Source organism: Desmodus rotundus, chromosome 1 (assembly GCF_022682495.2).
Source record: "Desmodus rotundus isolate HL8 chromosome 1, HLdesRot8A.1, whole genome shotgun sequence".
In the NCBI taxonomy this organism is placed as follows: Eukaryota; Metazoa; Chordata; class Mammalia; order Chiroptera; family Phyllostomidae; genus Desmodus; species Desmodus rotundus.
In genome coordinates this window covers 92,267,944-92,294,838 of record NC_071387.1, presented here as the reverse complement: position 1 = coordinate 92,294,838, position 26,895 = coordinate 92,267,944, and the positions used below count along the sequence as shown (strand labels likewise).

Genomic DNA, 26,895 nt, shown 5'->3' with positions numbered 1-26,895 from the left:
TAGCAGTTATCAGGCGATGGACTTATTTACATACAGTCTGTGAGTCCTAGAGCAGTCTTCAGGAATAGAAACCTTGCTACCATAGATTTAGATGGAGGTTCTAACAGTCCTCTCCTTAAATAAATCATCCACACATGCACATTTGCATATAATCTCATGGACTTTCAGACATCCTCAAGACTATGCATAAGCACAGGATTAAAGAAAACCCGCCTATGGTTGGCTGCTCAAGAAGTCTAGTTAGTGGGCAGATGCTTAGCTATGATTCCCAAGCTGTGAACTGGTCTCTAAAGAAAAATTGTTTATAGATGTGCTTCACACGTCTGCTTGTGTGGTTGTTCTGTTGGTCTCCAAAGCCCATATGAGAACCTCCCTCCGAAAAGCAGAAATCTACTTCTTTCGAAGATCACATTTGGTGATCGCATCAGATTACTTTCCCTTAACAGTCAGCTTTGGGGCGGGGGCGAGGGGGGTGGGCAAATTAGTTAATTCAGTGTTTTTAAAACTTTTAGATATGGGCTTAAAAAAAAACTGAAATTGCTTTAGGACAGTGGAGTGTAGTGGAGTGTGTGCTGAACTTGAGTCTGAGGAGCTGAGACCCCTCTGTGCTGTTGGCTAGCTTTCTCTCTGACCTTCACCTAATCAGCCTCCCTGCTGTGTTTCCACACCAGTACATCAGCTCCTGGTACCCCATGGAACAAGCCTGGTATGTTGAAGAAGTTGGCGTGTGATAAGGAGGCATCATAAGAGTCGGGAAAATCATCAGGTTAGATACCACCTCACCACTGTAGGCCAAAAGAAATTCCAAACAGATTAAAAGTTTTGTGTAAAAAATAAAATCGTAAAATAAGCAGAAGAAAACATGGAAAGTATTTCATGCTCTGGCATGAAAGTGCAGAGAATGAACAATAAAAGATAACCTATAGATTTAACTACATAATAATTTAAATAAATAATTAACTACATAAATAATTAAATGATTAACTGGAAACAGTTGAGAATGGCCATGGCAGAGGATTAGTATTCTTAATGCATAAAGAAAACTCTCTTATCAGTTTGAAGAACTCTACAAAGCAAATACCATGAGCAGAAAGATCACAGATGAAAGATAGATGACTAGTAAATATATGAGGCCCTCCAAAATGACAAGCAATTGAAGAAGCACATAGCTTTGAGGCTCTGACTTTTACTTACCAAATTGACAAAGTTTAAAATAATGATAGCCCTGGCTCATGTGGCTCAGTGGATTGAGCTTGTGAACTGAGAGGTTGCTGGTTTGATTCCCAATAAGGGCATGTGTTGGGGTTGTGGGCCATGTCCTCAATTGAGGGTGAGCGAGAGGCAACTGATCCACGTATCTCTCACACATTGATGTTCCTCTCCCTCTTTTTCTCCTTCCCCTCTTGCTAAAAGTAAATAGAAATCTTTTTAAAAAAACCACATTTAAAATAATGATATGTTGCTGCCTTGGGAGAGGTGAGGAATGTTGTGTCATACACTGCTGGTGGGAGTGTGCACTGGCATTCTTTATTGACCACTATGTTTTAGGGACCACTTCTAAAATCAGAGCCCTAATTCTTTGTCCACCATCTCTTACCCTTTTGGATTCCTTTTTCCCCAGTTTCTCCTGCCCTTTATTCAGCCCCCTTCCATTTGTGACCTCAGTCAGTCTCTGGTTGACATCACTCTCAGAACTCTGTCCAGCTGGCCTTTTTTTTTCACCTGTTCTGCAGGGTGTGACCCAGAACGCATCCAACTTTTCAGGCTAGCACTGCCAAAATTTTATGGACTCCAAGCTCAGCTGGGCTTTTATTACTGCCTTCTAGTCCTTGGCTGGCATCCCATCCCATTTTCCTAAGTACTTTTCCCAGACTTCTACTTTTCTTAGACCTACTCCACCCTACTCCAGACATACCCACTCTCCTCAGGTGACCTGCCTCCTCATTTTCTGAGAAAAATGGACACAGAAAAATGAATACAGCCACATTTCCTAGTCTCTGATGCTCCAGTGTACACAGTCTTCATAGTCATCATAGCTTCCCGTTTGTCACCCCCATTCCTACCTGTGCCACTGTTCCGGGGCTCTCCTTTATTACCTTTCCCACCTGCTCTCTCCATTGGCTCTTTCTGCTCAGCTGCTAACCAGTCAGGTTTTTCTCAGCTTGCTTTCTTCCCGTGTGCCTTTGCTTCTCACTCTCCATCTATGCCCTGCATCTTGGTTCCAATAACCATTCTCCTCACAGTTCCTGTCCTCTCTGCCATGGTTGGCATTTTTTTACCAGTCACTGGTCCTCGATTTACTGACACCACCCTCCCAGCTTCTTCCCTTTCCGGCCCTCCCTGGGGACTCCTTCTTTGTTCCTAGAAGAGCTTTGGCTTTTCATCCATGTATTCCCAAAGCTCTGCCTTTAGTCTTTACCTTTTCTGCAGTACCTGCATTCGGAGTGAACTCCCCCAAGTCTGTGTCTGCTGCTGCTACTCACGCTCCCAGTTTCTTGCCCAGGTGCCTCTGCGATGCCTCAGAGCCACATAGCCAAACACACACTGGGCATCTCCACCCTAGTGGTCAGCATGTCTGGAGCTTACCTCATGGACCTCACAGATCTTCTCTCCAGGTGAAGAGCCTTATTGTCTAGTTAGTCATTCACATTGGAAATGTGGTGATCCTTCTAGGCTCTTCCTTCTCACTGCCCAACCACAGCACATCACTAAGTGCTCTCCTGTTCATTGTACCTTAGTATTGGGTTGGCTAAAAAGTCTGTTAATGTCTTTTTCTGTAGGCTAGCTCTAGTAGTGCTTAGTTATCTTTAACTGCATCTAAAACAGTTTTGTTGAGTTGCATTGTGACAGCCATCATATCAGTGTGAATTTAAAAAAGAACTTATCAAAATCGGTGAATTTTTTTGATAAGTTCTTTATTTTTTTTCCATTATCATTTAGTCCCCTTCTACCCCCTAAACCTCCCCATTGGTGAAAATTTGTGGAACCATTTTAATATTAAAGATGGAAGAAGATACACAACATTTTCAGCATGTTATGCTTTATTATTTCAAGAAAGGTAAAAATGCAACTGAAATATAAAAAATATTTGTGCAGTGTATGGAGAAGGTGCTGTGACTGGGGTGGGGTACCTTCTGAACTCGAATATTTGTGGTTATTTTCTGTTCTGCTTTCAGGATGGTGCATGGTAAAAAGGGATGTGCATATATGAGCTGTTCTTGCTAGTAAGAGCATTTGTGATGATAAGAAAAGACCAGTATCCTGTTTTAATCATATCCAGACGTGATGAAATGCTAGGTTTGCCCAGTAATACGGTAGAAATTCCTATAACTGTTTAAAATGCTCCATTCCGATTACTCCCCCTCCTACCATTGTATTAATTTATTTTATAATTTGGAGTTTTTGTTAAGTTCTTAGGAACACAGCTATCATAACAACATGTTACAGCACAAGATTACACTTGTCTCCACCATACGTTCCTGAGATTTTTCATGGTAGGAGAATTCTCTGTGAGGAAGGAACTGAATGCATTGTGGGAGGCAGTTTAAGAGGCTTAACCAGACACATGGGCTTGTTTCTTCTCCCCCATTAAAATTCATTTAAATATTAGCAAAAATATTTTTTAAAAAATTCTTGGAAATTAAAAAATGTGATGATGAAAGCCATTCAGAAAAAGTCTTATTATGTAGTAGCTCTATGAATGACTAAAGCAAGTGCAGTTTTATTTGTTCATTTATTGTGAAAGGCAGGACAATAGGATGTAAGAAAATCTTCAGAAAGGCTATTACATCCACTTAACAAAATTTTTAAAAAGCAGGCTACTAGGAAAAAGATTTAGTTCTTGGAAATTAAAAAGATATAATACTGTCACGAATTAACAAAAAGTTTCAAAAAGACTAAAAAGAAAGTCTTTAGAAAGGAAGTAAAGCAAATTTCTATGTTTTCATTTTCCAGGATATAAGGACCACCCCCTCCCTGCCCCAATTTACATCATCAGGAATAGCACTGATAAAACAAAGAAGAGTTGTTTGCCAGGTCATTGCAGAGTCAGAGGAGGATCCTCCCTTCTTGTTCCAGATCTCTTGTCCCATTAACGTGAATACATTATGTCAGTGATTTTCAACCAGTGTGCCACAAGAATTTTTGAAACATGCAGTACCTGGCGCACTGCATGTAATTTCATCAGGAGCACTGCCCCGCAGATTTGCAAATAAAAAAATGACAGCAGCCAGCACAACAATAGCTATGGGTATGAATGAATTAAAATTACACCTATTTTTTTTTTGGTCAGATTAGCAAAAAATGTATTTTTGGTGTGTGTGCTCTGAGATGAAAAAGTTTAAGAATCTCTGCGTTAACAACTGCCACCTTTGTGCCTTTCTGGCAACCATAAGATCCTTCCATTAACCAGATGGTTCTGAACAGGGGACAGTTTTGAAGCTCTCCCCGCCCCCCACCACCATTGGATTTGGCAGTATATCCAGACATTTTTTTTTTGTCATCACTGGGGTGACCAAAATGTCAATACACAGTGCCAAGGCTGAGAACTAGTTAACCCTAAATTGCATAGCAGACTTGCAGCCCGGACTTTTCCTTTGTGTCCCAGCACTTGAGAGACATAGAAGTTAAATTGGAATGCTGAAAATTGGTTGTCTTGTTTATGTTAAACTACCATAATACTATACTAGAAAGTAGATAAAATCTCAGACTCTTTATTGTACCCAATCTGCCTGCACAGTGAAATTTAAGGTGTGACATCAAGAATGACATTTAGTGGGGAAAAAATGTCCACAGTTAGAATGTTTGGGACATCTTTCCACGGCTCTCTGTCATGTCAGTCTGTCTGGTTCTTTCCCAGGGACTTTGGTGCAGTCTAACCATCCTTTGACCAAGCTGCGGCAGCCCTGACTAATCACAGTTGGCATGGGAAGTTAAGCTATTTGCCACCCATCCCTAAGAGGTCTCCCCACCCCAAACTGATTCAGTGTAGATGTCATATGCCTCTGTGTTTTCCCGCTCCCCTTCCACACCCTACCACAATATTGCAGTAAGATCTTCAGGAGGTGAAATTCTTTTCAACTTTGTCTCCCCCAAAATGTCTTCATTTTGCCTTTATCTTTGAGGAATATTGTCATTTGATGTAGAATTGTAGGTTGGCTGTTTTTTCTTTCAGCATGTTAAAGATCCATTTCCATTGTTGTCTGGTCTCATGTTTCTGATGAGAAGTCAGCCATCATTAGTATTGTTCTCTCCTGTATGTGAAATACTCTTTCTCTCCTTATGTCTGCTTTCAATATTTTCTTTTTATGTTTGGTTTTTATCAGTTTTATCTTGTATCTTTTTAGGGGTATGTGTTTTTGTGTGTTTGTCCTGCTTAGAGTTCTCAGCTTGGATCAATGGGTTGATATTGTTCATTGATTTTGGAAACTTCTCAGCCATTGCTTTTTCAATATTTCTTCTGCCCAAGTTTGTTCGTTCTCTCTCTCTCTCTCTCTCTCTTTCTCTCTCTCTCTCATTTCTGGCACTCTGATTACCTTACATGTATTATATTGACTGCTTGATAGTGTCCCATGAATGCTGGAACCTTTGTTTCAGTTTTTTTTCTTTTTTTGTATTTTAGTCAGGATAATTTGTTTCATCAGAGTTTTGTTTCAAAACTGATGAAGTCCCTCATCTACTCATACATTCTGTCCACATTTTTCACTAGGTCCTTTAACATATTTTGTTATAATTGTTTTAAAGTCCCTGCAAGATCATTTCAACGTCTTGCCTATCTTTGGATCTAGTTCCACTGACTGCATTCTGTCATCACAAGGCATCATATTTTCTATTTTTTTTCTTGTGTTAAGTTTTGACTGAATGCGAACTGTGTGTAGAACCTGAGTAACATACCTCTTCTCTGCCAGTATGAGGACTCAAGTCATTCTAGTCTGTCCTTGTGTGAATCTGGGCTTCGTTGTTACTTTTGACACTTTCAGTTCACCACTGGCTTCCATTTCTTTGAGGTGGAATTAATTAAAACTTTCCTTTTTGCAGGTCTGTTTATCTCAGTTCTCTTGCTTTACCCCCAGGCTACTTCTTCTTTTTTAAAAGATTTTATTTATTTATTTTTAGAGAGAGGGGAAGGAAGGGAGAAAGAAAGGGAAAAAAACATCAATGCGTGGTTGCCTCTTGCGTGCCACCCACTGGGGACCTGGGCCACAATCCAGGCATGTGCCCTGACTGGGAATTGAACCAGCCACCCTTTGTTTTGCAGGCCGGTACTCAATCCACTGAGCCACGCCAACCAGAGCTGCTGCTGCTTTTTTTAGACTGAATAAATACAGCTTCAGTTAAAAAACAAACAAACAAACCTAAAGAGCACAGTGGAAGGAGAAAAATTATTTTCCTTTTTGCCCTTTCTCCATGGGTTTTATTTTTATTTATTTGTTATTATTGACCCTATTATAGATGTAGACTTTTTTTTTTTTTAAGATTTTGTTCTTTTTTGGGGGGTGGGGGGGAGAAAGGGAGAGAAACATTGATGTATGAGAGATATACCCTCAACCCAGGCTTGTGCCCTGACGGGGAATTGAACTGTTGACCCTTTGGCTTGAAGGCCACACTTAACTCACTGAGCTACAACAGCCAGGGCTAGATGTAGAGTTCTTGATAGGACTTGTATAACTGCATCAGGAGACCTGGTCTCAGTCTCCTTGCCCTCCCTATGGTAGAGGACCACTGCCTAATATGCACTTTAAGGCCCAGAGTGCTGCAGGGTTGCCTCTAGTTCCTCTGCGTTGCCCTCAGACGTCAGTAGACCACATGCACCTGAGCTGGGGTGAGGGACAAGGGTTCTCCCTAAGGCATATTACTTTGTGTCCATTCTTCTGATGCTCTGTCTCTCACCTTTGCCCTTACAGCCTTAATGTCCCTTCTGCTAGCCAACACCTACACTTCTAACTCAACTCGTCTATTGGCTCTCAAAAGCCATCACCAGTTTCAGAAAACCTTTCTGGTATCCTGGACCTGCACTAGATGCCTTCCCATCATCTCTGTAACCTTTGGCAAGTTAGTTAACTTCTTTGTGCCTAGGTTTTTCATCTCTCAAGGAGGTATAGTAGTAGTATTGATCTTTAGGATTAAATGAATCAATATGCATAGAGGACCTGAACAGAGAAGGTAACAGGATCATTGGAGCAAAATTACCCAGATGCAGAGCCTAGCTGTGCAGCCCTGGGCAAGTCACTTAACTGCTTTGTGCCTCAGTTTTCTCAAGTGTAACATGGAGATAATAATGCATAGCCCATGGAGTTGTTGCTGACCTTAAAGGAATTTATGTTTTGGCAAGCACGTGGTATGAGTTCAGCAAATGTTAGCTGTGATGCTGATGATGCTAGCCCACTCCTCAGAGGGCCCTGTGCTCCTCCTGCCAGAGCTCTCACTGCACTGGAGAAGAATTCCCTCATTTCCCTTGACAGTCCTTGAGCTCTGTCAGAGCAGGGCCATATGTCTTATTTATGACGGTTCATGGAGGGGAACCCTGTAGATACTTTTTCAGTGACTGACCGAATGAAAAGGTTAGCGGCATAGTGTACCCGCAGCAACCTGTGGTTGAATTCAGTGATGGGCTGCATAGCTGCACTCAGTTATTTCATTATTCTGAGTTCCTTTTGAGTAAAAGCCTCGTTTAAAAAGGGTTAATTTTCTATTTTGAATTATCTGCAGTGTCCTTTCATCCATAAAGCTGTGGTGTTGGAACACCCCTTTCTTTAACCTTTAGAGAAGGGCAAGTGAAGATTTATGGTGTTCTCCACCCAGACTTTACCCATCATCTCTTAAAGCAGCCTTACCCCAGTTTTCCATGTGAGTATTTTTTCCCTTCATTTTGTGCACCACACTAATTATGGAACTTTCTATGCTACATCTGTGATGTGTATTCCTTGCAAAAACCAAGAAGGTCCACACTTTCCAATTTCTCAGCATTATATGCTTTTTAAGAATTGGTAATATTTCTTTTTAAGAAATATATGCTTTTTAATATTGGTAATATTTCTTAGGTTATTTATATAGAGATACAGTCCTACATTTGCAAGCACACCTTTGAAGGTTTCAATATATTCTCATTTGCTGTTTTATTGTGGTCTTTTAAAAGTTGTATGAGATTGTTGATGCAAATATAAGTAATGTGAGGTGCAGAAAGGTCAAGGATCATAGATTTAGATCATACAATTAGTTTGTGGTGGAGCTAGGGCCAGTATCTGGCGTGAAAATTAATTAAGAGAGACTCAACCTTGGTCATTGATCTTGAAATCATTCTCATTCTGAGGGTCCAAAGACTCTGTGTGTAATTTATTTAATGGGCGCCTACCTCAGTTTCCACACCCATGAAACAGGGATATTAAGAATTGCCCCATAAGAGTACATGTAGTAAAATAAAATATGTGAAAATACCTTCATAAAAGAAAAGAATATACAAATGCAAAGTAGTACTTAAATTTCTTTTTAATGTAATGTTGGAAATTTGGTGATTAAGTCAATTATGATTCATGAATTCCAGTTTTTATGATGTATCTTTTGACCAGAGAGAGCTCCTTATTTTTTTAACTTTATTTTTTTATTGTTGTTCAATTACAATTTGCATTTTATCCCCACACCTCCACCCCACCCCAGCCAAACCCCCCTCCCTCCCCCACCTCCACCTTCCCCCTTGATTTTGTCCATGTGTCCTTTATAGTAGTTCCTGAAAACCCGTCTCCCCACTGTACCCTCCCCACTCCCCTCTGGCTATTGTTAGATTGTTCTTAACTTCAGTGTCTCTGGTTATATTTTGTTTGCTTTTTTCTTCTGTTGATTATGTTCCAGTTAAAGGTGAGATCATATGGTATTTGTCCCTCACCGTCTGGCTTATTTCACTTAGCATAATGCTCTCCAGTTCCATCCATGCTGTTGCAAAGGGTATAAGCTCCTTCTTTTTCTCTGCTGCATAGAGTTCCATTGTGTAAATGTACCATAGTTTTTTGATCCACTCATTTGCTGATGGGCACTTAGGTTGCTTCTAGTACTTGGCTATTGTAAATTGTGAGAGCTCCTTATTTTATAATTTTTTTTTAACTTTCAAAAGTGTTTTTTAAGTTGATAGTTTATAGCCAGTGATTCTGCCACACTCCTGTTAAAACAGCAGCGTGTCATTATTGACCAGGATTGGGTTATGAGTTTGTATTCTTGCCTGTCCCCTGGATAACTGCAGAGGCCCTCTAGGTGTTCTTCCTATCTCTGTCCTGTACTCTGCTACCAGAACTGTCATTCTGAAGTTTAAATCTGAGTTTTAGATTTGCCACTCCATTGTCAAGAGACCGTCATTGGGTCCCCTGTTGCCCCCTAGTCCATAGCAGGCAAAACCTTTCTTCTCAGCTAGGTCCCACACTCCATATTCAGTGCCCCAGTGCAGGGCCCTCTCCAGGTCCCCTCCCCTGTGCTCTTTGTGTGTGTCTCTCTCATCTGAGATCTGCTTGGACTGCTTCCCTGTGAAGCTCTTCCTGACCACACAGGCTGTCACTCTTGTCTCTGCTCCCGGAACTCTGAAGAAGTGATTGTTTATATTCCTGCCTTTCCCATCAGCTCCCCAAGGGTGGGACTGTGACTCATTTCTCTCCTTTTCTTCCTCCTCAGTTCTTGAGATTCAGTGAGGCTCCACGAGTACTGGCTGAATGGTCAAAGATCTAAATATATTGTAGCAGGTCCATCCTAAGCTGGTTTCTATCTAGTGGGTTCTTTGGCCCCTCTGTGAATGAACATTGCACCTGAGAACCACCAGCACTGGCCTTTTTACAGCCTCATCACCAGCAGTACGAACACAGCACAGCCACTTAAGATGTTGATCTGTTGATGAAAGGTTTTGCCAACTCACCGCATACTCGGTTTCTAAGTTTCTGTGTATAGTTGCGCCTATGATTCTCTTTGGTGGCCTCCAGCCCACACTGCATTCTCACAACCAGCCCTTTGTTTCAAGTGAGCTGCCTGCCCTGCTCTGGCTATACATTTGACACAGCCTCTTATACTTTGTGTGGCCTGTGCTCCACCAAAACTTCTTCTAGAAGAAGCTAGCACTGCTTGAATAACTGCGGGAAAGTCATTCAGAGTCAAATTTGCTGCCTGGCATTTATCTGAAGGTGGTTATTTGTTTTCATTCTCAGAATAGCTGATGCTCCGTGAACCCTCACTAGGTGCCGGGGACTATGTTTAATGGGATAAATACGGTAAATGAGGTAAATGAGATAATGGTTGTTTCTGGATAGCCACTGAGGTGGTGGTATTGTTGTTACTCCTATTTTACAGTTAGGGTCATTCCATTTGACAGTGGAGGCATCACAGCTGTAGTTTCCACCAGGCGACAACACTGGGGCTCAAAGTCAGGTCTCTCTAACTGCAGAGCCACACTCCTAGCTCCAACTGCATATTGTCTCCTTATTCTTTGCCAAAAATGAAACTTAGAATCTTCAATCTATCAGCTTCTTATCACTCAGGTTACTCTGCCTACGAGGGCAAGACAATAAAGCCAACTGTGAATCATACACAAGACTACATTCTAGGCAGTCTTGGCTTAGAGAAAGGGCATTTATGGCTTACTCTATTTCTACCCTGTCCTGGTAGTTACCCTGCCACCCAGCAGCTATCAGCACTAGGACCCTTCCAGTGTAGGGGTTCCCACTGGGGGCTGCACTTTGGAATGGCACAAGGAGCTTTTATAACAAGCCAGGCCCCCCCACTCCCAGAGGTTTTGATTCAGTCATTCTGGATGGGAGTCCAGGTATTATTCCTTTTTTTAAAAAAAGGATTTATTTATTTATTTATTTATTTATAGAGAGGGAGGGAGAAAGAGGAGGGAAACATCAATGTGTGGTTGCCTCTAGCGTGCCCCCTACTGGGGACCTGACCTAGCCCGCAACCCAGGAATGTGCCCTGACTGGGAATCAAACCTGCAACCCTTTGGTTTGCAGGCTGGTGCTCAATCCACTGAGCTACACCAGCCAGGGCTATCCTTTTTTTAAATAACTTTTTTGAGATATACTTCATCAAAAAATTCACCAATTTTAAGCATTCATTTCAGTGATTTTAGTAAATTTGCAGGCTTGTATAGCCAATCACCACAGTCCAATTTTAGAATTGTTTCATCGTTCCAATAAGGTCTGTAGTTAATTCCCATTCCCATCCTTACACTCCGCTAGCTACAAATCTGCTTTCTGACTTTATAGACTTGCTTTTTCTGGCCAGTTCATATGAATGGAGTCATCTGTGTTATTCTTAAAGCCCCCCAGGACTGTCATATGTACTCCCCTACATTGTGGTTGAGAAACAATAATATCTCCTACATTTCTTTTTTACTACTGTTCCCTGGGTTTGGAGTGGCTCCTGCTGGGGCTGTCTTTTAGATAAGCTGTAAGGGAAATGGGTCTTTATAAGCCAGGCTAAGAACTTAATGATCATTTATAGTCTGCTTTCTATGGGAACGTGCTTTTTAAAGTCCAAATGTGCTGACTTGGGAAGAAGCATTTGGAAGAGAGCCTGCACAACCTGTCTTGAGCTGCAAAGTGCCTCCCTGCTAGCAGCCACAGCACTGAGTCAGAGATGAGTCCCTACGCTGTGTGGCCTTGGCCTTCGCACTTCACTGTAGATTTTCTGTGGGGTTTTGTGGCTCCTGGCCTCTTGCACTGACTGCCAGGGCAGCAAACTGCCCTCCACCCCCCATATCCTCCCAGGTCTCAGCTCCATGTGCACTGTCCTCGTTGTGACACCTTGCAAAATAATTCTCACATAAATTTGCCTGCTTAAATACATTTTGAAATCTCAAACTCAGCTGTCTCCATGTCTAAGCAAACACTGAACCTTAACTAGAGCAGGCTGGGGAGGGAGGGACATGGGAGTCCTTGAGTGACCATTGAGGGGAGTTACACTGTGTGCTGGTGGCCTCGAAATCCCTTTCTGACTTTGCCATAAGCAGGAATCCCTGGTGGAGCTTTGAGACTTATTGTGTGGTTTCTGCAGGGCTACCAAACAGATTCCATTTCCTATGCTGGGGGAAAGCCAGCCGACTGATCAGAAAGCTTCAGGGATGAGTTTACACATGTGGGAAAATGATCAGCTCAGGTCCATTTATTCTAAAATGTAACAATCCATCTTTGTCGTTGATTGGAATCAAATAATATTATGGAGACTCAGTTAAGATTGATAACAGTTTTGTTATTGTTTAAAGTAAAAAATAGTTGTTACTTAGCTGTAAATATGTGGGCAAAATTCCATCATTCGGGGAAATTATTCAGAGTATAGAACTTTAGATGTTTTTTGACCATATTATTACCAAAACACTTTTTACTGGGCCATTTTCTCCTCTGATAAATACCCTTTTATGTTTTCAGTATTATGCATGGTGATAATTTTTTTTCTTTTCCCATACTATCTAATTAGAGTAATGTAAACTCTTTTAAGACTTTTAAAACTTCTTTGTGGAATGAGTAACAAATAGTATCATTTGTAAAGTGTCACAGGGTCCTTTATTTTTAAAATCCAATTACGTGGACTTCAGATTCCTTCAGATTCAGAAATGTAAGACAGCTAATCTAATGAGATAAAACAGGAAAAATGTACCCTGGCTCTCTATGAAATCAAACATGAGCCTCTGCACTGGGCACCAAGACTCCAGTGGGTTTTATAAACACTTGTGACAGGAGATGACAGTGCTGCATAAAGTCTGGCTCCCAGCACAATGAAATGCACCACTCAGCTGTGGCTCTGGCCACTGTAATTTCACTGGAAATACAAATTCCTATCTTTCCTCGGCCTTTTGGCTAAGCTCAGGCGTAGTACCTGTTCTCATCACTCTGACAAATTCCTCTGCGGGAAGTGACCATGTCACGGTGTTGCTGCCCGATGGATGTTGAGGTTCCTCAGTAGATTGATCAGAGTTTAATTTACTCATCAAGATGCATCTGGATATTTTGAGGTAACCAGAATTTAAAATCAGTTTATTAAACGTTCTCTCCATGCCCCACTTCTTTTTTTTTGTTTAAACTGGCATAGCAAAGTGAATGTGTAAGTAAAAAAACAACAGAACTATGATCTGTGCATTTGTAACCCACAACACACAGTGCTGTGATCTTGGGAGTGACGGGGAGCCACTGATGTATGTTTGATGTTAGTATTGGCCCAGTGTTTGCCCTCCTGGGTAGAGAATAGCTGTAAGGATTGAAAAGGAGCAGTTTGGTGGGGTCTTGAAAAGCCAGCACCTCTCAACTTCTGAAACACAGGTTGGAACAGCATAGAAATCCCCTTTCAACATCATATGAATTTGGAAGTAATTAAAAAGGATTGGTGTTTCATGGGAGACTGTAGTCCACTTGTACCTAGGTCAGGGGTCGGCATACTCTGGCCAATGGGCCAAATCTGGCTGCAGTGGCTCAGAATGGTTTTTGCATTTTTAAATGGTTGGAAAAAATCAAAAAGAAGAATATTTTGTGACATATGAAAATTGTGTGAATTCAAATTACAGTGTCTATAAATAAAGTTTTTGGAGCACAGCAGGTTCATTTATTTGTTGTCTGTGGCCATTCATTCTCTTCCAGCAGCGCTGAGTGGTGTGGCAGAGACCACATGGGCGGTAAGCCTGAGGTGTTTATGATTTGGTCTTTCCAGAAAAGATCTGCTAACACTTGACATAGACAGTTGTATTTGATCTTGTCCTGAAACCTGTTTGTAAGTAGGCATGAGACAGAAAACAGTTGTTCTAAGGTGTCAGTGTTTGGGGGGCGCATGGGTAGGTAAAAGTGGGTAAGTGGAGGAGAGACAAATTCTTATTTCTGTGTGTCACCAGCATCACCAGTGCCAGGCTGTGCCTCCACATTTGGACTCTGTTATCAGAGTTAGCCACCCCCATTAATTTTGGCAGTAGCTTCTTGCACGTGCGGCAGAATGTCTAGCAAGAGAAAATATACTTCCACAGCAGCCTCGCATACCAGGCCTACCAGCAGGGTTTGCACCATACCTGTGAGAACCACTGGTGCAGACCCAGAATCAGCAGCCTTTTCCTGTAAATGGTCAGATTACAAGTGTTTTGAGCTCTACATACTATATGGTCTGTCACGGCAATTTAATTCTGAGGCTGTGGTTTGAAAGTAGCCATAGACAGTACATAAACCAATCAACCTGTCTGTGCTCCAGTAAAACTTTGTGCACACTGAAGTTTGAATTTCATATACCATAATTTTCTGTGTCAGATATTTATTCCTCTTGATTTTTTTCAGCCATTTAAAAATAAAAACTGCCCTGGCTGGTGTGGCTCAGTGGATTGAGCACCGGCCTATGAACCAAAAATAAAAACTTCTTCACTGCTGGCCATACAAAAATGGGTGGTGAGCTGGATTTGACCTGCAGGCCTGGTAATATGGTTTACTTTTTGTGTGTTTTGGATTAAAACAGATTAATTTTAGAAGGCAATATCACATTTTAGTTTTAGGCATTGTGGATTTTACTGTGGAACACAATTCTATGTATATATGACTACTTCCCTGCCTGGCGTACTAGAACCTTTTTCTTGTTACATGTTTTGAAATCTAGAATATTTTTTCCAAACCCTTCTCTATCATTGTGACAGCCATTTACTTTTTTATTTATTCATTCGATGTATATTTGTTAAGCATCTACGGTGTGGCAGGCAGTTGCTAAGCTAAGGTGCTGGGGGAGGAGCAATGGCTAAGGCAGACTTGACCTCTGTACCCTTGAAACTCTCTGGCTAGTGGGGGGAGGAGGTCATTGATGCTCCACTTGGAAGATCACAGCATGCAGAGGGTGTGGACTTGAGCATTTATTTCCTTAGCCCCCAGAACCCATACTTTATGAAAATGCGTGTGGTCTGAATGCACAGTCAGTACCCTGAGAAACAAAACGGTGGTCCACAATAATGGCGTTTGCATTTTAGTGTAGTGGTGGCAGAGATTTCCTCTAGAAATTAGTCTACAGTTAGTAGATATGGAAATTGTCAGGTCAGCCAGTTCGAATTTTTTTTTGACCCCGTCTCCTAGTTTAAGCATTTTCTGATTGACTGTTCCAGATTGGGAATGTTTGTGTTTTCTCCTGGCCAGATGAGTGGGCCGAGAGGTACGTCCTGTTAATCATGACTGCAAGGTTGGACATTACTACAACTAGTGCAGGGGAGGGTGAGCATATCAAGGCCAGCACAGCACTGCTGCTTAGGCTTTGGGAATTAATTATGAGGGATAATCATAATTATCCCTATGGGAAATCTTACGCTTCACCAAAAAGTGATAAATACATGAAAATTGCTTGACGTAAGCCTTGGTTGAGTGACTAGTGAAACTGCAGTGACTTGCATAGGAAAAAACAAACCCCAGAGTGAAATGGTGAGCGGAAGTGCCTTCCTGCTTGTATTGTTTTTCCAGTTACAGACAGGAAGCATTCGAGTGGAGTGTTTCCAAGCACAGAACACTGGACACAAAGAAGGCTCTGACAAAGCAGAATAAAAAGCTCGTATACAAAATGTTTAGGTCTGTGAGTGAAATGTCTGATTTAAAACCTATGTAGCAAGCATTATTTTGATTATTGGGTAACTTTGTCCACCGCTTTATTTTTTTGTCTGTAGGTGCAAATTCAGTATATTGCTTCCCCCCTTTATTGATGAATTTAAAGCTGATCAAAGAAAACACATCTCAGTAAAAACCAGGTTTTTTTGGCTAATGTACTGTAAATGCCTTTTGAATGAGTACCTGGGCCAGTATTCTGAATAATGGGGGGATTTTCCTTAGGTAAGAATTCCACATCTCTGGTAAAGATGAACAAACACTCCACAACAGTTCAGCATAAAAGGGCTGAGCCTTCCACCATGACAATGATGAAGGGGATCAGGTCTTTGGACCACATATTGGGGGAGTTGGAGATGGTGATGGTTCCCTAAAATTAAGGTGGAGTTGGACAGGCCAGTGGGGAAATCTTTGTCGGGGGAAACCACCCTGATTTGTATATTACATTCTGGAATCATAAAATGTCACTTAAAAGTAATCTTTCCAGGATGTCCCATATTCTTGGATTAAAAGAATTAGTATTGTTAAAATGTCCATACTGCTCAAAGTGATCTATGGTTTGATACAGTCCTTATGTTGAACTCCAGTGGCATTTTTCATATAAATTGAAAAACGATCTTAAAATTCATATAGAAACACAAAAGACACTGAATAGCCAAAGCAGTCCTGAGCAAGAAGAACAAGGCATCACTTTCTCATTTCAAACTATATTATGAAGGTGTAGTAATCAAAACAGTATAGTATTGGCATAAAAATAGACACATAGACCAATGGAACAGAATGGAGAACCCAGAAATAAACCCACACCTATATGGTTGACTCACCTTTGACAAGGGCACCAAGAACTCAGTAGAGAAGGATGGACTCTTTAAAATGGTGCTGGGAAAAATGGATATCCTCAAGCAAAAGAATGTAAGTGAGCTCCTGCATTATACCACTCACAAAAATTAACTCAAAATGGATTAAAGAGTAAAATGTAAGACCTGAAACTAAAAAGCTTCTGGAAGAAAATAGGGAAAACGCTTTTTGAAATTGGTTTTGGTAATAATTTAATGGATGTGACACCAAAAGCCCTGGCAACCAAAAAATAAATAACAGGTAAAACCACATCAAACTAAAAAGCTTTAGCACAGCTAAGGAGACAAAATGAAAAGGAAACTTGTAGAATGGGAGAAAATATTGTAGACATATCTCTGATAAGGGGCTGATAGTCAAAAAAATATAAGGAACTCATACAAAGCAATAGCAAGCAAACAAACAAAGAAAACAACCCAAGTAACCTGACTGAAAAATGGGCAAAGGACCTAAGTACAGTCGTGTGTTGCTAAATGGCAGGATATATTCTGAGAATTTTTCATCGTGCAAACATCGTGGAGTACACTTAGATAAAGTTAGATGGCACAGCCTACTGCACACCTAGCCTATATGGTGCAGCCTATTGCTCCTAGTCTACAAACCTGTTCAGCATGTTACTGTATGAATACTGTAGGGAATTGTAACGCAATAGTAAGTATTTGTGTGTTTGAAAATATCTACACAGAGGAAAGGCATAGTAAAAATGCAGTATGAAAGATAAAATATGGTCCACTTGTATAGGGCACTTACCACCAATGGCATTTGCAGGACTGGGTCACTTCTTAATATCCTTATTCTAGAAGCTATTTTCTGTTTTGGGGGAGAGGCTTAACATTCTGAAACAGTTTATTAATCAACATTTTTCTCTTAACATTTTTATTTTGTTACTTTTTAAACTTTTTTGTTAAAAGCTAAGACACAAACACATTAGCTTAGGCCTTCATAGGGTCAGAATCACCAATATCACTGTCTTCCACCACCACATTTTGCCCACTGGATGCTCATCAGTGGTAATAAGATGCATGGAGCTGCCCTCCTATGATAACAACACCTTCTTAAAGGACCTCTGGAAGGACCTGCCTGAGGCTCCTCTGGAAGGAGGTATCACTTTTTTCAGAAATAGGTCCATTGTGGTTTGCTTGGTTTGTTGCTTTTATTTCCAGCATACATTCCTCTCTTAACAAAAACCTTTCAATATTGGGATCCATGTTTTTAAAACATTTTAAGGAGCTTGTTGAGGTCTGCAAAAGCTTCTGCTAAATACTTCACTATGAATTTTCTTGGGGTTTCCTTTTCTTCTACAGTTTCCTTTTCTCTTGCCTCTTCTTTACCCATGATTCTGTTCAGTCCAACTACTCCTTATTGGTCAGTTCCTCATGAAGCAACTCTGGAGGCTGTCCTGTGTCACCCTCATCCACACGCAGGTTTCAGCTGTTTGCCAGCTCAACCACATCCTTGTTGAGTTTTGCAGTCTTTATGCCAGTACATGAAGGCCACAGCATCATGACGGTACGGTACAACATCACTAGGCAATGGGAATTTTTCAGCTTCATTATAATCTTATGGGACATGACTATAGACATCTTTCTAAAGAAGATAGACAAATGGCTAACAGGTATATGAAAAACCACAATGAGATTTCACCTGTTTAGGATGTCTGTTATCAAAGAGACAAGAGATAACAAATGTTGGTGAGAATATGGAGAAATCAGAACATTTTTACACTGTTGGTGTAAATTGGTACAACCATTATGGAAAATAGTATGGAGGTTCTTCAAGAAATTAAAAATAGAACTGCCTTATAATCCAGCAATCCCAGTTCCGGGTATATATCCAAAGGAAATAAATTCAGTACCTCAAAGAGATCTGCACTTCTGTGTTCATTGCAGCATTATTCACAGTATAGCCAAGATATGAAAGTGACCTACCATGGTATGAATGGACGAAGAGGTAATACACACACATATTAGAGTATTACTCAGCCTTAAGAAACAAGGAAATATTTCCATTTGCAACAAGATGGATGAACTTGGAGAATATTGTACTAAGTGAAATAAGCTGGACCCAGACAAAAACTGTAAGATCTCACTTATATGTGGATTCTAAAAAAAAAATTTAACTCATAGAAACAGAGAGTACAGTGATAATTGCCAGGGGCAGGGGAGTGGGGGAAATGGGAAAATTTTGGTCAAAGGATACAAGCCTCAGCAGATGAATACGTTCTGGGATCGAAAGTACAGCCTGGTGACTGCATTTAATAACGCTCTGTGGTATACTGGAAATTTACGAAGAGAGTAGACCTTAAGCATTTTTACAACAGCTAACAAAAATGGTGACTCTGGGAGGTGATGGATGACTTCATTAATCCAGTTGTGGTAATCATTTCACAATGTAAAGGAAATCATCACGTTGTATAATTTAAAAAAAATTTTTTTACATTGTATACTTTAAATGGATACAGTTTTGTTTGTCAATTATACTTCTATAAGGCTAGGAGAAAAAGTAACCTTTCCTGATTATAGGTCATTTTAAATAATTTCAGTAAACCCTAAGATCTGTTTCAGAAGATGCATTGGATGTCTTTCTAAAATTAATTTTATCAATGTAATATACAGAGTATCCACAAAGGCAGGAAACCTAGTGTAAAGTTATATTTGAACAGTATGTTCACATTTTCACATGTTTCAGATATTTTTCAGCTTCCAGATAACTTTTCAGGTAAAAGGCCTCTACATTTAAAAAAATATATATTTTATTGGTGTTGAAGTACAGTTGTCTGCATTTAGCCCCCACCACTCCCCTCCACCCCAGCCATCCCCACCTCCCTACCCTGCTTCTACCCCCCACCCTGTTTTGTCCAGTGTCTTTTATAGTTGTTCCTGAAAACCCTTCTCTTCCCCCAATTCGCTCCTCCAACCTCCCCTCTGGTTACTGTCAGGTTATTCTTAATTTCAATTTCTCTGGTTGTATTTTGCTTGCTCATTTGTTTTGTTGATTAGGTTCCACTTAAAGCTGAAATGATATGGTATTTGTCCCTCACCACCTGGCTTATTTCACTTAGCATAATGCTCTCCAGTTCCATTCATGCTGTCCACAAAGGGTAGGATCTCCTTTCTCTCTGCTGCATAGAATTCCATAGTGTAAAAGTACAATAGTTTTTTGATCCATTTATTTACTGGTGGGCACTTAGGTTGCTTTCAGCACTTGGCTATTGTAAATTGTGCTGCTATGAACATTGAGGTGCATAGGTTCTTTTGGGTTGGTGTTTCAGGGTTCTTAGGATATAGTCCCAGCAGTGGACTTGCTGGGTCAAAAGGCAGTTCCATTTTTAGTTTTCTGGGGAAATTCCATACTGTTTTCCACAGTGGCTGCACCAGTCTGCATTCCCACCAACAGAGCACTAGGGTTCCCTTTTCTCCACATCCTCTCCAACACTTGTTGTTTGCTGATTTGTTTATGTTGGCCATTCTGACCGGTGTGAGTGGTATCTCATTGTGGTTTTTTTTTTTCAATTTTATTGATAAGGTTTTATTTTTTATTTTATTTTAATTTTTTATTGTTATTCAATTATGGTTGTCTGCCTTTTCTCCCCATCCCTCTACCCCACCCCAGCTGAACTCCCCTCCCTCCCCCACCTCCACCCTCCCCCTTCATTTGGTCCATGTGTCCTTTATAGTAGGTCCTGTAATCCCCTCTCCTCACTGTCCCCTCCCCACTTCCCCCTGCCCATTGTTAGATTGTTCTTAACGTCAATGTCTCTGGTTATATTTTGTTTCCTTTTTTCTTCCATTGATTATGTTCCAGTTAAAGGTGAGATTATATGGTATTTGACCCTCACCATCTGGCTTATTTCACTTAACATAATGCTCTCCAGTTCCATCCATGCTGTTGCAAAGGGTATAATCTCAGGCATTCCACGCAGCAACATCCTCACAGACATGTCCCCTAAAGCAAGGGACATAAAGGAAAGAATAAACAAATGGGACCTCATCAAAATAAAAAGCTTCTGCATGGCTAAAGAAAACAGCACCAAATTATGAAGAGAACCAACAGTATGGGAAAACATATTTGCTAATGATACCTCAGCCAAGGGCCTGATCTCCAAAATATATAAAGAACTCACATGACTCCACTCCAGGAAGACAAACAATCCGATTAAAAAATGGGCACGGGACTTGAACAGACACTTCTCCAAGGAAGACATACAGAGGGCCCAGAGACATATGAAAAGATGCTCAGCATCACTAGTCATTGTGGTTTTAATTTGCATCTCTTTGATGGCTAGTGAAGCTGAGTATCTTTTCATATGTCACTGGGCCCTCTGTATGTCCTCCTTGGAGAAGGATCTGCTCAAGTCTTTTGCCCATTTTGTAATTGGGTTGTTTGTCTTCCTGGAGTGGAGTTTTGTGAGTTCTTTATGTATTTTGGAGATCAGACTGTTGTCTGAGGTATCATTGGCAAATATGTTTTCCCATATAGTCAGTTCTCTTTTCATTTTAATGCTGTTTTCTTTAGCCATGCAGAAGCTTTTTCATTTGATGAGGTCCCATTTGTTTATTCTTTCCTTTATGTCCCTTGCTCTAGGGGACATATTGGTGAAAATGTTACTGTGTGGAATGTCTGAGATTGTCCTGCCTGTGTTTTCCTCTAAGACTTGTATGGTGTCACGATTTATATTTAAGTCTTTTATCCACCTTTATTTTTGTGTATGGCATAAGTTGGTGATTGAGTTTCATTTTTTTGCATGTAGCTGTCCAGCTCTCCCAACTCGATTTGTTAAAGAGGCTATTTTTACTCCATTTTATGCTTCTTCCCCCTTTGTTGAATGTTAATTGACCATAGAGACTTGGGTTTATTTCTGGGCTCTCTATTGTGTTCCACTGGTCTATGTGTGTGTTCTTACGCCAGTACCAGGCTATTTTGATTACCATGGCCTTGTAATACAGTTTGATATCAGGTATTGTGATCCCTCCTACTTAGTTCTTCTTTCTCAAAATTGCTGCAGCTATTTGGGGTCATTTATGGTTCCATATAAATTTTTAAAATGTTTATATCTGTGATAAATGTCATTGGTACTTTAATAGGTATTGCATTGAATCTATAAATTGCTTTGGGTAGTGTGGGCGTTTTGATGATGTTAATTCTTCTGATCCATGAACACGGTATATGTTTCTATTTGTTTGTGTCTGCCTTAATTTCTTCAGTGTTGTGTAGTTTTCTGAGTACCTCCTTGGTTAGGTTTATTCCTAGGTACTTTATTTTTGTTGTTGCTATATCAAATAGGGTTTTTTTCCTGAATTCTGCTTCTGATATTTCATTGTTGGTGTACAAAAATGCCTTTGATTTCTGAATATTGACTTTATATCCCACTGTTTTGCCAAATTAGGTCGAGTAGTTTTTTGGTGGAGTCTATAGGATTTTCTGTGTATACTCTCCTGTCATCTGCAAACAATGAGTTTTGCTTCCTCCTTTCCAATTTGGATGCTTTTAATTTCTTTTTCATGTCTGATTGCTGTGGGTAGGACTTCCAATACTGTGTTGAATAGGTGTGTGAAAGTGGACAACCTTGTCTTGTTTCTGATCTTAGTGGAAAAGTTTTTAGTTTTTGCCCATTGAGTATGATCTTGGCTGTAGGTCTCTCATATATGGCCTCTATTAGGTTGAGGAATGCTCCCTCTATTTCCACTTTGCTGAGTGTTTCTATCATAAGTGGGTGCTGTACTATCCATTGCTTTTTCTGTATCTATTGATATGATCATGTGATTTTTGTCTTTGCTTTTGCTTATGTGATGTATTACGTTTACTGATTTGGGAAAATTGTACCATCCTTGCATCCCTCGGATGAATCCCACTTGATCATAGTGTATGATCTTTTTAACATATTGCTGATGCAGTTTGCCAATTTTTTGCTGAGGATTTTAGCGTCTATGTTTATCAGTGATATTGGCCTGAAGTTTTCTTTCTTTGTTGTGTCTTTATCTGGTTTTGGGATTAGGATGATGCTGGCTTCATAAAAAGAGTTTGGGAGTCTTCCATCTTCCTGGAGTTTTTGGAATAGTCTGTGAAGGATAGGGGTTAGTGCTTCCTTAAATGCTTTGTAGAATTCTTCTGTGAAACCATCTGGACCAGGGCTTTTGTGTGTTGGGAGTTTTAAAAATATGGAACGCTTCACGAATTTGTGTGTTATCCTATCACAGGGGCCATTCTAATCTTCTCTGATCATTCCAATTTTAGTATAAGTCCTGCTGAAGTGAGCACAAAAGGCCTCTAAATTTAAAGCAAAGGGTGCAGTTGTTAATTTGTAAATAGAAAATAAATATGTTGATTTGCCTTGTGTTCGGATACTCTACAGTATGTGCTCTGCTGTACTTTGTGCAGGTTGACAGTTGGACACAGTGCTTTAGAGTTGGAGTTGTGCTTCCCCTGAAGTTATGCATCACTTCCAGTCGTCAAGCATGCTACTTGAAAATGAAACTAACATAATACTTTTTAAAATTTGAAACTGTATGTTCATGCAGTTTAAAAAATCAAATATCATTAAAGACTTACCACAAAGTAGAGTGGGTTCTCTCCCCACACTCCCCACTCTCTCAGGTGAGATTTTCCAACCAAAGAGGCAGCTCCTTTCAAATTTTAGTTGTTTATTCTGGCTTTTACTCAAATTCATATTTATAAATATCTGTGAATTGCTACCCTTTGAATTATTAAGTTATCATTTATTGACCTCTTATGATACATGAGGGTTAAGGCTCTTGTGTAACCTTCCTCTCTGCTTCTGCTCCCTTATCCTGCCCAATACAGTTATATTACAATTTTTCAATATATTGCTATTTGACATTTGCATTATATTATCATATGCAATCAATTGTTTCAAGGTGAACATCGTAGTTTACTATGATTATCTTTCCAGTGGACTTTTTGTCTCTTTCTCGAGGTAATTCTTGCTTTGCTTTTTTGTGTGTGTGACTGTCGCAGTGCTATGCTTATAAATGTTTTAGCATCTGAATCCTCTCCTACCCCCTCAAAGCCCTGATTTGTATTGTTTGCACTTGTTTGTATCGTATTTTATTTTTTATTTCAAATTAACAGTGTGAGGTCCCTGACCAAGGCACTAGGAGAAGACGCACACCAGTGCCTCTCCTGGGCTAGCCCCAGCACACCACTAAACACTCACTCACTCTCACCTGCTAATAGCCCACCCTGGGATTTTAACACAAGTTTGCCTCTTCTTCTGTTACAGTTTTAAAATAATTTCATTTCATAAGAGGACGTATTTGCTCTGAATCTCTTCTTTTGAACTTATGAATACAGCTGACCCTGGAACAACATGGGTTTGAACTGTGTGGGTCTGCTTACACAGGGATTTTTTCAATAAATACTGCAAAATGTATTTTCTTTATGATTTTCTTAATATTTTCTTTATGTTGTAAGAATACAGCATATAATACATATTACATACAAAATATGTGTTAATGGACTGTTTATGTTATTGGTTAGGTCAACAGTAGGCTATTCGTAGTTAAGTTTTGGGAGAGTGAAAAGTTACATGTGGATTTTTGACCATGTGGGGATTTGATGCTCCTAACTCCTGTGTTGTTAAAGGGTCAACTGTATTTTAGTAGGGATTGGGAGTTTCCTCTGTGTATACTTATACTCACAGAAGGAAGAGGTTTCAGGGTTCTGTCAAGGTATGTAGGACCTGTTCAGATCTCTGGGTCTTGGCCAGAGAAGACAGAGTGAAAGTTCCACAGTCTATGGAGGTGTTTTGCTAGAGGCAGGGCCAGGCTACTGGGGAGGGAGCCGACATCGGGAAGCTATAGTAGTCTCGTGCCAGGTCAGCCCTTGTTAGGTTGACTGTTGGGGTTCTTTTTTATGCCAGTTGCTTGAGCTCATAGTCACTTCCCTAACTAGCATGACTACCTGTATTTGGCACTTCAGCAATGCCTGGCCCCTGTGTGCCAGCTGAGCCCTGGGCTGGATATTTTGGCCTGCTGTTTGCAGGTCCTGTTCAGAGAGCTTCCTTGGAAGCTGGGGCCCTGACCTGGTCTGCAGGCTCTTCTCTCAACCTGGGAGATAGTCGAGTCAGATCAGACTTCCGGTTTCATATAGAAACCAGTAAGTGAGCCACTCCCGTGGGCATCCAAGTTAACTGGGGCACTGCTGTGACAAATGGCCTTGGAGTCCTCTGTGGCAATGCCCAGTTTTACTTGACATGCTGGCACCCAGAGTGGGCTGGAGGTGTGCACCACCATCCTGCTCACAGCTGGTGTTTAGAGGTCATTTTAGGGGGTTGTGTTCACTTTCTGGCCAAATGGCTTTTCCTTCTCTTGCACTAGTTCACGGGCAAGATCTGCAGCCTTCCATTCTGCAATACATCTTATAAAAAGGGTTAAAGTTTCTTGTTCATAGATGATGTTCCCTTCCTCCCCCAGCCTCCATTGTTGAGGGCCGCAACAGGCTTTTCTTTTTCTCTCAGATGTGTCCCTGTTTATTTCCATGGGAATTTCGTAGGGTTGTTAAATGACTTGGCTTGAATCACTATTTGAGTCAGAAGTCCAGATGCCACTTAGATTGTAGTAATTCTGGGCATTATATATATAGCAACATGATGCCCTTTTGAACTGCAGAGATAAGTCTTCTTACAAAGTGATTGCGGTCGGCAGCTGGGGCACCAGCAACACCTTTGCTGGCTGTGGCTGCCATGTTGCTTTTCTGCAAGGTCCGTGATACTAGCAGTAGTTCTAAAGCATAGATGAGAGCAAGTTGTGAAAATAACTTTCTAAAGTAAAGATAAGGATAAATCTAAAGGAAGGAGCACTAATTGTTACTATTGTGTGTCATTGAATAGTGCTTCTAGATTTGTGACAGAGTCATTTCAGTAAGGCTGTGAAACTCGGAACTGATGTTTTAAGAATTGAAGTTTAAGTTTCTCTAGAGCAGTCTGTTCTCAGTTGAGTTGTCATGGAACCCTGAGCAGGGTGGAGCTTGGTAAAGAAGGAAGCATCTTGCTCCAAAACTACTGAGTTAGAATCTCCTCCTGAGGTGAGTTTTGGGTTGTTATTCTCTGTAAACTTTTGTTTGTTTTTCTTTGGTTTTGCTTAAGTTGTCCTCTGATGTAAAAATTTACAGAATTTCTCCCCTTGTTACATTCACTTCTGCCTGTTTTGTTTTAAATTCTGGGGTAATAATTATTAATTGTTCTGACTTGCTTTTCATCTCTGGATCTCTAACTCTGAACTTTTAATTGTTCCAACAGAGCCGAGAAAACAGAAGTCCTCAGTGAAGATCTGTTACAGGTAACAAAATTAAGTCTTTTTGAACTGTTCTGTTTTAAAGGCATGTTAAAAAAAATCCACAGGTCAGAACTAAAGCTTATGTTCTTGTTTTTGTTTTTGTTTTTACCTGAAACAGAATAACATTGATTAGCATGGTTTGAGCAGGAAAGAACAGCCGTTGAGTTGCTGAGTGATAAAAAGGGGATCTGAAACTCTGGTGTCATGTTGTGAAGTCCAAATGGGGCTAGTCCTGCTTTCAAGTACCAGGTGTTGGAGTGGGGGCGGGGGAGGAGCCTGGTCCCCTGGCCAGTTCCTGGCACTGTGGCCTGGTCCTGTGTCCTGGGCAGGTTGAGGGGCTCTAGTTTGCTACTGTGATGGTGCCCTTGATGGGGCAGGCCCTGCCAGCTGCAGCAGAGGCCCCATTGGCTTTAGCTTAGAGTTTTGACTTCTTGCTCCCTCTTACAGCCTTGTTCCCTGATTCTGGTCTGAGTTGGATCCTGGGGGACTTAGGGTCTCAGTGACAGTGATTGGATGTATCGGGACCACCATGAGGCAATAGGGTGGCCTCAAGACATTAGCTCAAACTTTCTTTCCTCTTTGTAGGAAGGGGTGTTTCCTGCCCAGGCCCTGAGCCAGGGCCACTCCACTCCTCAACAGGTTTCCCTAACTTTGGGACAGGGGTTTCTCCCAGAAATCCCTGGACCCTTGATACACATGATTTTCCCCTACCACATTCCAACATCACCCACAGCAGATACTTCAAGAAAGAGAAGAACCTCTCTGGAACAGAGGTTTCTGTTGAGCCTCCTCACCTGTCTCCTTGCCTCTCATTTCCATAACCTGCAGCAGGTGTTCTCCAGTGAGTCCCCAAGGACCAAAGACCTGCTCCTGGGTGACTTTCTGCCCTTCCTGTGGAGGGAAGGAGTGTAATTTTTTAAAATGCTGCTTTCACCATATCACACCATGATATCCTAAATTATCACAGCCGTCTGCAGGTAGAATATTTTAAGAACACATTTTTTTTCTTTTTCAGGAGACTAGAAGTTTTTGTTAAGGATTAGAAGGGTTCCCCCCAACCAAAGATTTATTAGAGACTCATATTCTCAATATTTCCTCACTGCTATTTGTCATATATTTCAAACTCATTTTCAGACATTCAGAAATATTGTTTGGTCCAGGTAAGCTTTAACTACACT

The 26,895-nt window shown here is 40.7% G+C and overlaps 1 protein-coding gene and 1 non-coding gene across 8 annotated transcripts in view; one reads left to right on the top strand and one right to left on the bottom strand.

Moving 5' to 3' along the window:
* Window positions 1-26,895, top strand: part of ARHGAP17 (Rho GTPase activating protein 17) — an 89,843-nt gene that overhangs the window by 11,399 nt on the left and 51,549 nt on the right. For 6 of the 7 annotated variants that reach the window (XR_008427069.2, XM_053926240.2, XM_053926250.2 and 3 more), the window contains exon 2: window positions 25,681-25,720. Coding sequence is in view for 5 of the 7 variants with exons in the window: in XM_053926240.2 (XP_053782215.1) it covers window positions 25,681-25,720 (40 nt within the window). In the remaining 2 variants the exon portion in view is untranslated. Of the gene's footprint in view, window positions 1-517; window positions 767-25,680; window positions 25,721-26,895 lie in introns of those variants that run through there. The other variant, XM_024560312.4, reaches the window with a different exon arrangement.
* Window positions 22,577-22,682, bottom strand: LOC112304906 (U6 spliceosomal RNA). The gene has a single exon (XR_002974788.1). It is a non-coding gene; the product is annotated as a U6 spliceosomal RNA (small nuclear RNA).